The sequence below is a fragment of the Leptonychotes weddellii genome, chromosome 8 (genome assembly GCF_054177405.1).
Source record: "Leptonychotes weddellii isolate Sample4059 chromosome 8, ASM5417740v2, whole genome shotgun sequence".
Lineage (NCBI taxonomy): Eukaryota > Metazoa > Chordata > Mammalia > Carnivora > Phocidae > Leptonychotes > Leptonychotes weddellii.
Genome location: NC_138376.1, coordinates 102,670,440 through 102,688,485, shown reverse-complemented (window position 1 = coordinate 102,688,485; position 18,046 = coordinate 102,670,440). Strand labels below are relative to the sequence as shown.

Genomic DNA, 18,046 nt, shown 5'->3' with positions numbered 1-18,046 from the left:
CTGGGTGATGGGCACGAAGGAGGGTGCTTGATGTATTAAGCACTGATGAATCACTAAATTCTACCCATGAAACTAATAATACACTATGTGTTAACTAATTTGAATTTAGATAAAAGGATTTTTAAAAAAGCTATTCAAGAACCAACACTCCTTTTATCACTCTTGGAAGCTACTTATAAACTGGGTCCCATATTCATCTAAAAAAAACATTGCTTTAAATATTCTAAAAGGTATTATGTTGTCATTAATGAACTGCAACTCCTTTCTGCATTACGCTTGAATGTGACTGTTCCTATGTCAAACCAATGCAACTCACATCCTTTCGGCACACCAGCCCACTTGTAGTCTTGATGAGGGACATTCTGTCATGTTACATCTCACTCGCCTTAACTGCAAATGACATCTAGGTATAAGCAAGGGAAAGTAAGAATACATCAGGAAGCTTAAATATAAATTTCACATTATTTAGAATTGAGCTAAGTCCACACAACAAAAACTCTACAACATGGGAGGGTGAAGAAAATGAAAACATTTCCAAAGGTATTTATTGAGAAATAGTAAAGATGTACATATTTTTACAAGCTTTTATTATTAATTTACATTTTTTTAAATTATATCGGCCCCAATAATCTATACTTTACTAATACATAACAGAAACCCTTGACTTTGTGAGATTTCCATAATGCTACCATAGTTGGGAGTCAAAATGCAACTTTGGCTCATGATGCTTAAATTTGTTTTTGAAAGAAATACTAAATGCCATATTCACTGAGAATGTAGGCTCTTCAAAAAAAAAATGTGCTTAAAAAGATAACAACTTCAAACTGCAGCATGCTGTTGACACTATTTTGAATCTCCACTCACCAGGGACTAAGGAAAAAAACATTTTTAGAGTTATCCACTTTTTTGTGCACAAACTGCATGATTCTAAAATTTTTTTTTTTTTGCCTCTGAATTTGACTTAACAAACTTTTGTAGGGGTAGAGTATGCCATAATATTGTAGCCAGGCCGTCTGCTTTGCTATTTTTCAGGTGTGACACAAGGTGGTTACCCTTCCTAGTGGCAGACCAAGTTTGTACATGTAATAGCCGCAAACTCATTTCAGTGACGGAACACTTTTCAAACTGGTTTATAAAAAGGGACAACAGTCTATGTCAACAGAAAGTGGGAGCTGCCAAAGGGGTTGTTCTTTCTGTTTGTTGGCTTTTTTTTGTTTTTTTGTCTTTTTGTTTTTTTTAGATCAGAAAGGAAGAAGATATCCGTTCCCAGCATAGGAAAGGCAGGGTTCTGGTTTGAGCACGCTTGAAGCTGCACGACAAGCTGTGAGGTCGCCCACAGTGGCCCACGCCATTGCTGTGCTGTCAAGCTGTTCGTTAACCTAGCATTTAGATTTTATGCCGGCAGCGTCTTCTGAACACACAATCAGGGGGGAGAATGTATGCGAGAAATAGCACAGGGTGAGGTCATCGGTGACCGTTCCTTGCCTGTGAAGGGGTGTTCCGTTCTGTACCTGCAGGGTTTTTAGCAACATTAGAAGCCTTGTTTGTTTGATATGAAGAAGAATTAAAAGTCTAGATGTAATGCCACAGCTCTATCGTTTAAAAAAACTGGCTAGAAAGATAATATTGTTTTATTCACAGTAATAAATATTTAAGGTATTAGTGCACAAAATATAAGTATTGATAATCAGTGCAGCTCTTTGATTTTTTTCAACTCCTATTTTCAAGTTAAGGCCAATAGAAATGTAAGATGATGATGATGAAGATGATGATGATCATTATCATTATTACTAAAGGTATTGCAACCTTAATTTGTCTGCACCAGTACTTGGGGCAGAGAGAGCCAAAAGTTACAAAATTTAAAGAATAAGTTTAAGGTTTGTGTGATGAAATCACAGTCTTAAAATCTGCAAAATTGGATCTCAAGCTCTTTCTGCCCAATGTAAATATGGTCTTAGCATTCAGTAAAGAAATACAGGTTTACAACCTGGAAAATAAAACCTCATTTCCATAGTGAATGTTGTGATCGGTGTGCAAAGCACTGATCCTACAGGAGCCACGGAAGCCTCAGATGATGAGCTATCATGGATCAACCTCTGGTTAGGGGCTCTGCCTACTAGCTGGATTCCAGCCTCCACATTTTAAACACAGAACTGCAGGTGCAGACACCATTAAAACACTCATAGATCTTGAAGTCTTAAATTTCCACAAGGGAAATTTCATGTCATACAAAATGACAGGAGAACCTGTATCGTGTTCCTAACATGGGCTACACACCAAGAAAAAAACACGCATGCACACACAACGATGACAGGTTCTCCTTGCAATGAATGCAGGCCATTGTTCAGGAACAGTGTGGGCAGAAATGAAGGTGCGTGGGTCTCTAAGGGAGAGAAACTGGACTGACGCATTCAGACGGAGAACCAGATACTATTTCACTGTTGTAATTTTCAGTACTGCTGCCAAGATCTGGCTCGCTTGCCAATATATTTTATGATGATATTCTAGGTAAAATTTTCATTGATTCACTCCTTTCTTTAGAAGGCATCTGGGCATTCACCTTCCACCACTGATGACATTTCATTTTCACGATGGCACTGGGAATGAATGCGCTTAGCTTTATTTTAAGCCATGCTCACTCAATGTGAATTTCAAGCCATGTTCATGCAATAGCCTAAGAAAGTTTGGGGGCTATTTGCTTATGATTTTAATGAGACTATCTTCCTCGACACAACTTACACATATCAAGAAGTCAAACTCAAAATAGTGTAAGTAGTCATGAATATGGCTCTTAGTTTTCTCCAGAAGAACTGCAGAAAGGGGTACTCGAGACTTCAACATACATTTCACTTTTAAGTAAAGGTCCCGCAGTCTTTCCCAAACCTTCCCATAACCTTCTGCTTATGGTTGGATGCACAAATAGTTGCCTCATATAACTACTGGAATTATTAAGAACCCAAATAAAACACAAGCTTTCCTTTATTATCATTGTTTTCTTATTGCAACAAATACTCAGATTCTTGCTGATGCAGCATTAAGCTTTGATAGCTTGAATTTTAAATTTGGTCATCTTAAGAATGATCACAAAGGTTTTTTTTGTTGTTGTTGTTGCTGTTGTTTTTGTTTTTCATTATCTACAGAGATTTTAACCAAAGTTACATTGTAACACACAAACGCTGTCTTGTCTTTAAGGCACAACACATCAGTATGAACATTTTGTTTGCCAAACTTAAAAAAAGAGACATTATTAGACTCCCACTGCCCACCCGCTTCCCTCCCCAACAAATGGAAAGAAAAATTGCATCCACTTTCAAAGTCAGCTGCTAATAAAGTCACAGTAAATTATTTTCATCCATAATTTACACAAATTACAGGTCTAGATAGGATTGTCCTTATACAGTCTGAGTGCATTCCAATTCAGATTTTCTGGGCTAGGTCGGCTAAAGTCAGATTCAAACCTCAGGGCTGAGAAGATCTCCCATGTTGAGGAATGTTGTTGAACACCACCTTGTCAGACGGAGCCTGTGTTGGGTGCTTTGCCAGGGTAAGAGGTCTTTGCTAAAGCTGTTAATTCCAGTTAGGACTCACTCGGTGTGTACCAGCAACCTCCACAGATTTTTTATTTTTTTAAACCATTAAAGTGTTGTAAATATAAGACCATAGAGCTTCCTTTCTGTAGTGCTAAAGTTTAACTCCATTCAGCAATCTGAATTCTTCATTCTGGAATTTTCATTCCAAATATGATTTCATCCTTTAAGACAATTTATATGTGTAAAGCCAGGGGCATTGAATCACACATAAAAATTCAGTGTACTTGAAATATATATATATAAAAAAAATGGATCTCCAGCTAGAGAACACAGTTACAAATACTCTAATTCCAGTGCTTGATGCAGAGCCAAGAGGTCTGAGTGACTTGATATCCTCCAAAAGGGCATGTTGTGCTGTGTGTTGACAGAGGGAGGGACAGAGGAGAGAAGGGGAAGGAATGGAGAGAAATCATAACTCTTGTCTCAATAAAGCAGCAGTACACACAAAGACGTGTGGTTCACCCACATTCAAGGGAGGGAACTCAAGGGAGGCATGATCGTATTTGAAGGCTTGGTAGCATCAATATCGTATTGTCAAGATTGTAGAGAAATAGATCTGAACTGGATTTTAAAGTTTATAAAAGCAAATGCTGAGATTTCTTAAGTAGTTTAGTATTTATTCTGGAAAAGCATGACCAACATCAGCATCTGGGGAAGCAAGTTGAGCATGGAGCAATCCTCCGTGGCTTATGGAAAGCAATTTTTAACCACAACACTCCTTAGGGTTCACCTCTCAGAAACAAAATTTAAAAAATGATAAACTTCCTAAGTCCAAGGTTTTTTGTCTATAGGAGAGGAAGAAGGTGAATTCCTTTCTATGTAAAAAAATAATTTGAAGCTGGACTATATAAGGTAGGAAACAATGTGGGGATGATCAACCTTCTTCCTTTTCTGGGGTAAGTAATAACTTAAGCCAGTAGCACTGACTTATTTCACTGGTATGGGACTGAAAGAAAGCACTCCAGCATCCGTTCCCAATAGGGGTGATATGTACTAAAGGGGACAAAAATGAACCCTTCTGGGGAAAAACATTCTTTGACATTACAATGGTTTGAGCCTCTCCAAAGATATACCAGGATATGGTATATGTGTGAGAAGCTTCACAAAAAAGTGTGATTAGGAAAAAGCTGTCTAAAAATACTCCATTATGGACAATAATGAAAAAAAGAAATAATGCACAGTGGCAATTAAAACCAAAGCATTATTTGTAGTTTTGGGCTGATGGCATCTTGTAGACTACATATTCATATATATATATATACACACATATAACAAAAATACATATATATGTGTATATATATATATAAAACATGGAAATGTATTTTATAGTAGAAGTTAAACATTAAAATAATAATCACTATTGTTCTGATTCTTTGTTGTCCAATATGGTAGCCAGTAGCCCCATGTGTGTATTGAGCACCTGAAATGTGACCAGGCCTGTTCAAAATGTATACTGAGTTTCAAAGACTTAGAATGTAAACATCACATTAGTAATTATTATTTTTATTAGATATTGATACAATAATATTCTAGGTATATTGGGTTAAATTATATTACTAAAATTAATTCTATCTGTCTCTTTTTTTAAAAAATGCAGCTTCCAGAAAACTTAAAATTACAATAATGGCTCACATTATATATTTCTATAGGGGGCTGTGGTTATACATTAATTCTTAAACTTTGAAATTTCTTCTTAAATTTGCAAAACAAAACATGTTTCTAGGTCCAATGAAAGCACAGAAGTTTTTTTGTTCATTCAGCTCAGATCTATTTTTAACAACAAAATGGTACTTTGTATTTCTGCGCATGCGATTACAGCCACATCCAAAGAAAAGCATGCATCCTGCATACTAGAGGGACCAGCCACCTGTGTTTCAAAACAGAACCGTAAGCCTCCACCATCACCAAAACTGTACCTACAGAAGCAACCATTTGGAAATAGCATTCTAACCAAGGTTCTCACCCACTTGGAGTCATGCCTTTTTCTCCTGAAGTTTCAGGGTTAAAGCAGAGGGTATAACAACTGGGGTGCCAAGTCCTGTTTCCACACCATGGATAAATGGTGTAGACTTTATGCATTTTCATTTTCAAAGGCATATAATGTCTCTGGTTTGGAAAAGCGAATTTATATTGCCCTGACCTAGATCTGTGTGAATTTCACATAGTCTAAAAGACACGCAAGGTGTCTGCCGCAGGGGCGCATTGACTACTTGTTGTCTGTCACAATGGTGCCAATGTGAAAAATCAAAATAGCGTGGACTCCGGACATGGACAAACTCCAATAGGTAATTCAGCTGTGTGCAACTGGAAGTATTCTAAGTAGCAGTCAGCAATGAAAGCTGTGTTTCTTGAGGCTGCATCTCTGACCTGATACAGAATGTCTGAGGGGCCAGTGTGCCGTCCTGGGTCACTGATGTTGCTAACAATTAAGACCAAGAGCTCTGTGGTAATCAGAGCCTACACCAGTCCTTAGTGTTACGGAAAGGCATGGAATTTTTCAGTTATGGCTTCCAACACTTCACCAAGCCTTCTAAAGTAGAAGCTCTTTCTCTTTCTTCATTTCGCTTGATTTAAATTATCTACAAACCGAAGTCATTTCTTTTATCTTTCTAGTATAGCTATAAACTTTTCTTAAAAATTTATTTTGGAAAACAGAAATCAGGTAAACACTCCAGCACATGCAAGTGTGAAGGCTTTATTAGATGATGATTTGAGATCTCCTCAGGATAATGACAACATTCTTTCTATGTAAAACAATATAAACTGCTTTGTCACTGTTTAAAAATAGCAATCATCATTTTGCTTTATTCTATAAATTATATGATTTTTATCCTGGCTGGATGATATTTTGTGACCATTCAGTGAAGGAAGCATTAGGTCTCAGTGTTGTGTCAACTGATAGTTTGGTGTCTAGGACCAATCCTGGTATCATTCCTCTTTTGATCTTGGGCCAACCATTTAATGGTTTTTAACTACCTTAATTTCTTCCTCAGAAATATGGGCCAGATGAAAAGGCTTATTTAAATACCTAGGGCCTATGAGATTTTCTGAATATGTTCAATGTCACCTGCTTGGCTTCAGTCGAGTACTAATGGCTCACTCAAACAGGCAACACTCTTCTAGAAGATACAAGGCATACCGCCTCTAAGTCTTTATGACAAGTTGGCACCAAGGATCTGAATAATACATGTCATTCCAACAGCATTTATTAAACTCTCTAGCAATAGTTTTTTCTTCAGCTATTGAATCTATCCTTAGCATTTATCATCAAGGAGCACACTTACTACAAGGCACTCACAAGGACCATTGGCATAGAAGGTGGGTGAGCAAAAGGGTAAGAACAAAGCCACTGATATGATTTCTATGGAGCTCATTAAACTTGTCTATCAGGTTAAACTTTATGTGTTTAAAAATGGTTATTTTCCCCCACCTTTCTCAAAGATCATCATATCTGTGTGCATTACACGTAAACACACACACACACAGACACACACACACACAAATAAATCTGACTAAATTTTTGTACATTTCCTATTGAATTTCAGGCAAAAAAAATGCTAGACTCCAAATGGTTTATTTGAACGTACGTATTGACCTTCTCATGCTCTTACTGCTTTACATCTATAAATTTAAATCATTTGTCAAGCTGCCATTGGTCCAAACTACAGGAATGCAAACACAAAAGCTTGCATTGAAAGTATCACGCCAACATTGTTTGAGACAGGTTACCTTTTTTGCTGCCTGTTCTTCTTCTACACCATCCCCAATTACAACATATACTACTTTTCTGCCAAACCTTTGCATTATTCGTTCAAAGCAACTTTCTTTTCCTGGAAGATAAATGAGATAAAGTTCAGAGTGAAGTTACCTGGTTAGCGGCATGCTCCTCATCTCGGCCATCTCCAATCACAACATAAGTTATGTTAGTGCCAAATCTGGACACTATACGCTCAAAACAGCTTTCCTTGCCTGAAAAACAATGCACTGCTTATTCTTCCAGCCATTGCATTCATTAACCTAAAGATTCATAAAGTGTTAGGTTAATTTCTCTTGAACATCAATCACTTAAGCTAGCCTGCAATTTCTGGGTTTATGAAATCAACAAACACATTTGAATAATGTTAAGTCTTTACTTGAGACAGATTATTGAACAAATGTGTTTCACACTCCAAAAAAGTCAATAGGGTTAAGCATTTGACCCAGAGAAAATGTTAGCATCTTTTACACCACCAAAAGAATACTGGAACAACTTTACAAGCAACTATGAGTTTTGACATTTTTTTTTAATTCTGTGTATCAATTTTATCTAGTTTAGGTAGTACAGACAAGTCAGCTAGAAATATTATTGTAAGAAACTGAAAGTTCACCTGTAAGGAAGGAGGAAATACTAAGATGTGGATTTACCTTGATAAACAACGCCTTTCTTCAAGTGGCTGGGAGCTAGTCTGCTCAGATTAATTGTACTAAGGGTGCTGTCTGGGCCACAGCACTGCGGACACCTGTCTCCTCTGACTGCACTATGGGAGTAACGCGGTGGAATTTCTACATGTTCTTCATTTTACAACATTGGCATAATTCTCTGAATTTCATTCCCAGAATGTTCATGCAGTCATGGCTATTTTTTGCATTTTTTTCTTAATCTGATACTTCAGAACTCCAAAAAAAAAAAAAAAAACTAGCTTAAAGGGAAAAATAAAAATCATTGTTTTTTCAGATTAAATATGAGGAACAATTTGGCCAGTAAAAAAGAATATCGTCCTTGCTAGAAGAAATGCTTATATGCTGGTGTAAAATTACTTGACATGTCAAAATGCAAAATAAAGTGTGACAGGTTAATCCTGCCAGCATAAATACATACATTTCTGTAATGAATGAGTGGGACTGGCATCAGGGCTCTGAGCTGTAGTGCGTAGGACAATGTGGAATTTACATTAGGAAAGCTTGTAAAGGCTCTCTTTAACTATACTCCTGAAACAGCTGCAACTGGGGGCTCTTTTTAGCTTGTGCCAATATCGAAACTCTGCGAGGCCCAGGACACGTTATTTTTGGTAGGGGATTTTGGGATTCTGAGCTCTTGTCAAGGTGCCAGAGCCCAAGTTTGCTGACCTGCAGGGCACATTATACAACCTATTTCCCCAGGCATTTCCTTGACAAGACAGTGCAATACACGAGCTGTTTTCTTTTAACTCTTTCAGGATGGCAGAGGTTAGGAAGCTCTGTTTTTGAAAGATTATTAGAGACGTAGTCTGTGAGAGGCACTTCAAGTCACAAATGGCTCCGCAGACAGATAGTAAGCAAATAAACAAGGTTGTAGATCTTTAATTACTATGCAACATTGTTGGAAATGTGGATTTCCAGGCATTCATGAGTTATAATGCATGAGATTATTTTTTCTGGAATAAAGGATGCTACTTCCATCCACCCGGCACTCCCCTGTATTGCCAACATAGTATTTTTATCTTAGATCTAGATTATCGCATCTGCAAAGATGCAATACCATATACCATACTAACTAAGATATTAAGTACCAAGGCCAAAGACACTCTATTACTTAGAAAACAGGTGCTGTAATGAAAGATAAATACAAATACATAAATAAGTAAACAGAATTGTCCAGAGACTGAATTCAGAATTTCATTAGGCAACAGTTTTCATAAAATTTGCATATATACAATGAGTCACAGGCTCCTTTGTTATCTGAGCTCTGTTCAAATTTGCGTGATATTGTAATAGCAAAACTGATTAAAGAGGGAATCGTGCAGAGAGACATATTAAGAAAATCCCCCAAGACACAGATGTGAAGACATTGCATACAGAGTTAGAAAGAATTTTCTTACCTATTTTAGTTGCACTGTAAATATTCTCAATGGGGAAAGCACCTCCTAAACTATAGAGTAGAACCTTCGCGAGTGCTGGGATCAGTTGGGTTGTCGTTACCAAGACATTTACGCAGTTACTCCTACGATAGGGAGGAAATACGCATTGTTGTTTTCTAATACTAAATAATTTCTAATGGTGCAGATTTTAAATGGTCACTGGGGTCTTTCAATTCCATAACAAATGGGCCCTGATAACCTAACCTTTAAATGTCAACAGTTATTTACGGAGTGCCTGCTACCTGACAGACACCATGACAGGGGCTAGGAATACATCCCAAAATGGGGGAAGCGGAAGAAGACAGGCAAAAAGAAGTCATGGATGAATGACATTTTTGTCCCCGCTGCATCCCAGATCACAGGATAGATAGGAGAGAGACAAGGAAGTAGACACCGGCAATATGAAATATGTTCTATAATAAAGATCTCCTCTTTAGGCCTCTGCGGAACCTCAGAGAACACCTACCTCCGCCAACAGCAATCATGGGAAGGTTATCAGAGGGATAGTTTAGCTCTAAGTTTTACAAGTATCCAGACGAGGTGTTTTTTAGGGTGGTAAGATTCTATGTCCCAGGGTTAGAAAAGCCTGGAAAAGTAGTAGTCATAGGCAGAAAGAAAGTGATGGGATGTGTAAAAGGAGTTTTTGGATTTTGTGGGAGCAACAGTCCAGTGTTCCAATCAAGAACACTTCTTCAGATGGGGATCCTGAAGAAGTAAGAATGGAGAGGACCCTTATTTAATCCGGAAGAGGTGAATCCCTGAATCTCCTTCTTAACAACAACAAAGGGCAAACTGCATTTAATGGGTTCAGTTTCAATCCATCTACAAAGGCCCTACTCTTTGAGAGTGAAAATGTCCCATTTTACAACTTACAGTTGTTTCTTTCAGAGTAATATTGCAGGGAGATAAAGGAAACACCAAGAGAGTGGCAACTGTGAGGCAGAGATCTGGAAGGAATGGACTGTGGTCCTTCCTTCTGGATTATGGACAAATTGAGCCATCCTGCCTTGAGGGGCTCAAACCACACACATCAAATTGGGACTCAGAAGGCATATAGGTAGGGACCTTTCTCTACTGGTATTTTGTAGCACGAACCTTTAATACATATTAGTGAGAGCCTCAAAAATATTCTCTGGAAATCTCTAGATTGATTATCAGAAGCCTGGTTGGAAGTTAGAAGAGCAAGTTGGGTGCCAACTTTTCATGGTATGTATATGCTTACCCCCTAGTATACTTAATATTATGCTTTATATTCTTTAGACATATCCTGTGTAAAGAAAAACTGTAATTTATTCAAAAACAATGATAAAATCTTTATAATTACAGGCTTTTAAAACCTTTTCATTTCTAAATTATTTCCATAGATAACCTGATTTTGTAATGGGAGCTCTGATTTCTGGAAGCACACGATGAGGTTCTCACTTAGATGGGATAAAGAAACAAAGCCTTCTAGAGGTAGAAGTTTAGTTAAGTACCACCAGTGTAATCCTTAATGTGGCCAATAAGACAATAAAGACCTAGAAGGTGATTTGCCTATTATCAGACAGAAACTCCCCGAATGATGGCAGATTATTAAGCATAATACACAAGCACATTACTGTATTGAAGTAATATTTTGAAATCTAGCCGTACCACTGATACTGAGTGATACTTGGAGTTATATCATTTCTTCTTTAAATTACAAACTTTGCACATGTTTATAAATTGCAGATTTATAAATTATAAACATTGCATATATTTAATATTCAATTTATAATGCTTTGTAACTTCTAATTACAAACACTGCATATATTTATAGGTTTACATGTATATACATTTGTGAAATATGGGCAAATATCAAGAACATGAAAAGCATCAATTACTTAGCTATCCAGAGAGCGGAAAGTAACTGCTCTCACCATCTTGTGTGTTTACTTTCAGAATTTGTGTATAGATACTTTTCCTCATTAGTACCACAATATACATATGATTTTTTTCTTTTTTTGCTTGTTTATATCATGACCCTATTCACTTATGTCATATTGTCTATTAGCCCTCCTTTCCACACAAAATATAATGTGTGAAAACCACATGTGGCTGCAGCATTGTTTTTTTAAAGTTAGCTCACTTAAGATGGTTTGACTTCTAAACATTATCAATAATGTGTGACATAGAAAATTTTCCTACACATTTGATTATGACTTTCAACTATATTCACAGGAGAAGAATTAGAGCTGGAGGGTACAAACTTAGCTAAAGGCTCGGATACAGAATTCAGCCATATTTTGTATAAGCGTCTGTTCTCCTGGACATTTTGTAAAAATTACCAGTAGGGTCCTACATGTGGATGACTTGACAAATTTCAAGGCACTCTAATCTCCAGTGTGTAATGACTTATTTTTCCCTTTCTCCTTGTTACACTTTGGCTTCTTAAAATCACATACCCATGTAGTTGCTTTAAGGCCAGTGTGTAATAATACTCTCTCTATATCATGGACAACACGTATATAATCTATATAACACTGTAATAACCCTTGGTTTTTAAGCATCTAGGAGACTTCTTTTAGAAATAATGAAAGCTGCTGACCTCCTTGTCAGAGAAATGTACATTCTACTACATTTTACACACAATTTCAGGGACTCAGGAGTCCTCACATCTTAGCTTCCTTGAACTTTTGTCTCCATATCACCAGTTACAGATCACAAGCCAGCAAGTCCCATTTTAAAACAGCTTCAGTTGTGAGACAGTTCTTCCTTACATAGAGCCAGAACTTCCTCCCTAGGATTCCCACACATCCATCCTAATTTTCTCCTTTACAGATCACAGAGAGAAATGTAACTTACTTTCAGCCTAACATCTCAAACAGTTGAAACTGGTAATCTTGTTTCACACAGGATGTTTCACATAGGACTCTCCTTCAGACGAAACTCCTTGGCTCCTCCCTCCAACTGTTCCCTTCATGTGGTATCCTCAGCCTAAAACCCTTCTGGCCACTTTGCTGGACATAAGATGTTGAATATGCCACGCCCCCGTTGGAATGTGGTGCCCAGAACTGAGTGAAGTGCTCTGGTTTGGCTTCCCCAGCCTGACCCAGGAAACTTGTAGCTTCCTAGCCACCTCCATCCACCCCTTACAGTTTCCGACATCAATGTAGTTGCTGGTTACGTGGTGGCTGGAAGCCACGTGGAGGACTGGATGCACACACGCTAACTTCCATGTTCTAACCCTGGATTCTCCTTTTACCCCACCGAGGCTTTCTGTATCCAGATTCAATCAGTCCAAGTATTACCTCTTCCTCTGAATTTGTGCTACCCACAGGTTGGCTATGCATGCTTTTATTTATCCACCTAACTCAGAAATAAAATTAAGGAATGGGATAGTATAGAGATTCATCCCCACCCTAAGTAGCTATCACTTTCCAGATTTATATCACTTCATGAACTAGCATTTATGGCACATGGTGTTCAGCTAGTTATAAGTCTATTCAGTTCTATTATCTACACTAGTAAGTCAGTATTTCACTGTTCAGTTCTAACAACACAAAGGTTACAAGTTTTTCAAAGAGCTTTCACCAGGGATTTTGTTGCATTTAAATATGCATATTATCGGGGCGCCTGGGTGGCTCAGTCGTTAAGCATCTGCCTTCGTTAAGCATCTGCCTTTGGCTCAGGTCATGATCCCAGAGTCCTGGGATCGAGTTCCGCATCAGGCTCCCTACTCAGTGGGATGCCTGCTTCTCCCTATCCCACTCCCCCTGCTTGTGTTCCCTCTCTTGCTGTGTCTCTCTCTGTTAAATAAATAAATAAAATCTTAAAATATAAATAAATAAATTATGCATATTATCTATAGTGGGCCAAAACACTTAAAAAGATGCACTCTGTGTAAATTGTTTTATTTTAATTTTTTCATCATCTCCTGTACTTTGCCACTAACAGGGTGCTGTCTTTCTTTTTTCTTTTTTTATTCAAGCCACATGACCTTCCTGTGGAGATTATCAGTAGTTATATAGAAAGGAGGGTAAAGATAAGGGATCTCCTGCTGAGAAGCTGCAACTCCCATCCTCTACCCCAAAAACCTCCCCCCCACACATTGAAAATCACTTGCTTCAATGAATTGTTGGGTCCCTTGAAATTCTAAAATACTCTAGTAATTAAAGAATTTGTATATATGTTGCACTATTACAACTACATCTTCAATACAACAAATACAGAAACTGAAACAATACCACTTACCTAGTACTAATAATTGATAAAGATTTAAGTGCATTTGTTAGCCAGGAGTCTGTCAGACCTTCGATCTCTGCCCTTAACTGTAGCCATGCATCTCTCTTGGCAGGGCCAAGGAGTCCTGCAACCGAAAAACAAGGCAGAATCAAGAGATGACAAATTTCAGGAATACCTTGTCTAGGTCTCCCTTCTGTCTAGGATAGATCTTATGAGAAAGAGAGAGAGACTGATTTATATCAATAGTGATCTTTCATTTAAGAACTGATGATCCATTCATTCATTCAAACATTTATTGAACAACTTCTAGATTTCAGGTCCTGGGCCAAACAGTGGGGATGAAACAGTGAAAAAGTGGGTCCCAGCCTCTGTTCTCACTGAACCTAGAATCTGGCACAGTGGACGCGATCACCCGAGGAGCTTCCACCACTCCTGTGCCGGGGTCCCACCCCAAAAGACAGTGATAGGATAGGTCTGGAGAAGAGGCTGGGGTCGACCAGCCCAGGGATACAAACCTCAAACACTCTGGTGGTCTGAAAATGTTTCACATTTTTTTTTTAAAGATTTTTATTTATTTAATTGCGAGAGAGAGAGCACAAGAGGGGGGAGGGTCAGAGGGAGAAGCAGACTCCCTGCTGAGCAGGGAGCCCAATGTGCGACTCGATCCGATCCTGGGACTCCAGGATCATGACCTGAGCCAAAGGCAGTCGCTTAACCAACTGAGCCACCCGGGCACCCCCATAATGTTTCACTTCTTGATAATCACAATCATTACCACTTTTAACCAGTAATACTGACATTATCATATGCACCTACCAGCGCTGAAGCTATCACAAATACTCTGCGTTTTAAAAAGAAGTTACAAGAATTGTGTTTAAAATTCGGAAGCATATGACACACTTATAAACAATGGTTAAAACTGCACTGATGTTTGGATAAGAAAAAAAGTAGGCATACTAATTTTTTTATTTAAAAAACCCTTGTTTATGGGGTGCCTGGATGGCTCAGTCGGTTGAGCGTTTTGATCTCAGCTCAGGTCCTTATCTCAGGGTTGTGAGATCGAGGCCCACATCAGGCTCCATGCTTGGCATGGAGCTTAGTTAATAAACAAACAAAAAACCAAATAATAAAAATAAAAAGTCCTTGTTTTATGATAAAACAAAATCATGCAAATCTGCTAAAAAGAAGTTTCTTATTTAAATCGTATTTCAGAATATTAGGAGCACATATGCAGGTGGATGATTTTTAAAATCAAAATGTATAGTTTCTGGCAACTCTCATTTGTCCTTATTTCAATAAAGGGATGCTAACAGAGTACAGAAAATGGACTTGCATGTCAGCACTTAAACTTTTAAAGCTATAATATTATTTATTAGTAATCTTGTTAGTTTTTACATAACTTTAATACCCTTCATGAGGGGAACAATGCCATACCTAAATAAAAATTATTTCAGATTTCTCAAGGGGATATTTATTTTAAAATTAAACATGTTACCCACAATTGAATTTATTCTATTTTTTTTTTAAGATTTTATTTGTTTATTTGACAGAGAAAGACACAGCGAAAGAGGGAACATAAGCAGGGGGAGTGGGAGAGGGAGAAGCAGACTTCCAGCGTAGCAGGGAGCCCGATGCAGGGCTCGATCCCAGGACCCTGGGATCATGACCTGAGCCAAAGGCAGACGCTTAATGACTGAGCCACCCAGGCCCCCCACCCACAACTGAATTTAAATGGAATATCTGTTTGTCTGATTTTACAAATGTCTTACCTAGAGCATTGGAGTGAATTAGGAAACTGGAGTTGTCTGTCCTGCAGGGGCCTCTTTCTCATTTGGAAATGAAGATCTCCTATTTCTAAGATCTCTTTTTGGTTCTAACAACCATAATAATAATATTGCTATTGCCTATGGTTCTACATATTTTTTTAAAAGATTTTATTTATTCATTTGAGAGAGAGAGTGAGCACAAGCAGAGAGAGAGGCAGTGGGAGAGGGAGAAGCAGACTCCCCACTGAGCTGGGAGCCAACGTGCGGCTCGGTCCCCGGACCCTGAGATCATGACCTGAGCGGAAGGCAGACACTTAACTGACTGAGCCAGGCCAGGCACCCCTACATGTTTTTTATTCTCTTATAGCTACTGAGTGTCTACTGAACATCTATTATGTACCTTAAGGCTCACTAGACACTGGAGATACAAGATGAACAGACACACAGCCCCCGCCTCAAAATGTGTGTGGTGTGTGTAATATATATACCATAGACGAAAATGTTACTTACTACACTGTATTCTATGATAAGATATAAACATACATACATATAGTATGCATAAGTGTATTTAACTTATCATTCAATTTTAGATTCTGATTTAAGCTCCTCAAACCACCCTTTAAAAAGAGAGAGAGACAGAGAGAGAGAGAAACAAACAGAAAACCCTGGGAGAAAAATGTTATGTGATTTCATAGCTAATCTTAGGATCTTGCTGACATAAAATTGATCCTAATAATAGAAATAACCAAGGTTTATTTTATCAAGAAATGTATCCAGGATTTTAGTTTTGATGTCACAGGCTGTGATATCACCTCTAATATATGGATGAAAGTAAAATAGTTTAGATTCGACCTACAGAGTATCTGAACATTTAAAAACCATGATAATCACAGTTAAAACTATACATGGAAAAGATAAAAGATATACTGCCAGACAACATGCAATTTTTTAAAAAAATAAAATAGTCTTGCTTAAGTCTTTGAAATGACACAAAGCACCGTTTATATTTATTTTGGAAAGGACTCCAGAAAGATAATGAGGACTAACCACTCTGCTTTAATGACTGGGGCCTTTGCTTTTAGGCAGGTCTTCCCATTGCCTCAATGAGTTCCCCTGTCTGGTTTGCATGAATTGTATCTGCACAAGAGGGGCAAACTTCCCATGTCCTGCTGTAAATCTTGACCAAACATCTGGGCACAGAGAATTCCCAACTCCTTTGGCAGAGCCACATGTTTTATTTTGCAGTTACATTTCTTCCCCCCCACCAACTAAGAAACTTAAGATTCTGACTCAGGGGAGTTCAACAGGAGCTCTTAGTAACTTCTTTTCTACTAGAGTAGTCTCTAACATGGAACACAGAACTACAGGTCAGATCCTACTTCTCTCTACAGTATGTTTATTAGATTTAAAGAGCCACACATACCTCCAACATTGTTCTTGTAGGTGTTGTATAATTCTTTTACTCTTCTGTAACGAAAAGCCAACTTCCTCATCCAGTCAACCCCTCCTCTTACACCTGTTGGCAAACAAAGGTTTGCACTACTTGCAGCTGCATGGAAGCCATCAGTTGCAAAACTGTAGGTACTGCAACACCCAAAATACATTAAAAAGAAATAAAAGAAATAATTACAGGTGCAAAACTCCATAGCTGAATTTCTGTAGGAAAGAGCATACTGAAAGGCATGGCTTACCTTAAGTCCTGCCCATTATCATCAGAGGAAACATCATCTATATGAACTTGATCACACTCCTGTTAAAAACATCGGAAAAGTTACTTGATTTTCAAAGGATGCCTGTGTGGTTTTGGGGTTTTCCATCTTTCCATTTCAGACCATGGCCAGAAGGTGGCAGCATTTGCCCATCTATCCCACAGACAAACTGGGGAAATGGCAGCATTTCTATTTTAAATCCAGAAGAGTACCATAAAAGGGAGTCTGAAAACATATGACATGTGGATTTCTTTCGAGCAGCTTAAAATTAATGTTTACTCTGAAAATTATGGATAACAAATTATCTTTTGAATCTTTTTAAGAATGACTGGTGTTCACTTTTAGCCATTTCTGTTGCATATACTTAAATATGGAAACAAAGCTAATCTGAAGATACACAGAACTTGTGTGGTTGAACGTCAGGTGGTTACTATTATTTGCTATTTGTTCAGCAGCTATGGAGGGGGCCTGATGATTATGGTGTCCTGTGAGATTTCTAGACTTCCTACCTTTTGCTGGGCCAGGGGTACCATGAAGGAACCATGCTGATGCTATTCTAAAAGTCCTGGTCTTTTTTTTTTTTTTGACCATATTTTTTATTGTTATGTTAATCCCCATATATTACATCATTAGTTTTAGATGTAGTGTTCCATGATTCATTGTTTGTGCGTAACACCCAGTGCTCCATGCAGAACGTGCCCTCCATGTATCATATGACCTCACTGATATGAGGAATTCTTAATCTCAGGAAACAAACTGAGGGTTGCTGGAGTGGGGGGTGGGGTGGGAGGGATGGGGTGACTGGGTGATAGACACTGGGGAGGGTATGTGCTCTGGTAAGCGCTGTGAATTGTGCAAGACTGTTGAATCTCAGATCTGTACCTCTGAAACAAATAATGCAA

At 38.1% G+C, this 18,046-nt stretch overlaps 1 protein-coding gene across 9 annotated transcripts in view; it reads right to left on the bottom strand.

Annotated features, from left to right (window-relative positions):
- Positions 1–509: 509 nt before the first annotated feature.
- The window catches only part of EYA4 (EYA transcriptional coactivator and phosphatase 4), a 252,650-nt gene continuing 235,113 nt past the window's right edge, over positions 510–18,046 (bottom strand). For 6 of the 9 annotated variants that reach the window (XM_081829033.1, XM_081829032.1, XM_081829038.1 and 3 more), the window contains 6 exons: positions 17,127–17,185; positions 16,859–17,019; positions 13,679–13,793; positions 9,428–9,549; positions 7,320–7,420; positions 510–3,944 (listed from right to left, as the gene is read on the bottom strand). In XM_081829033.1, the coding sequence (XP_081685159.1) occupies positions 3,864–3,944; positions 7,320–7,420; positions 9,428–9,549; positions 13,679–13,793; positions 16,859–17,019; positions 17,127–17,185 (639 nt within the window). In that variant the 3' untranslated portion in view covers positions 510–3,863. Of the gene's footprint in view, positions 3,945–7,319; positions 7,421–7,458; positions 7,560–9,427; positions 9,550–13,678; positions 13,794–16,858; positions 17,020–17,126; positions 17,186–18,046 lie in introns of all 9 variants that reach the window. The other 3 variants (XM_081829034.1, XM_081829036.1, XM_081829040.1) reach the window with 1 other exon arrangement.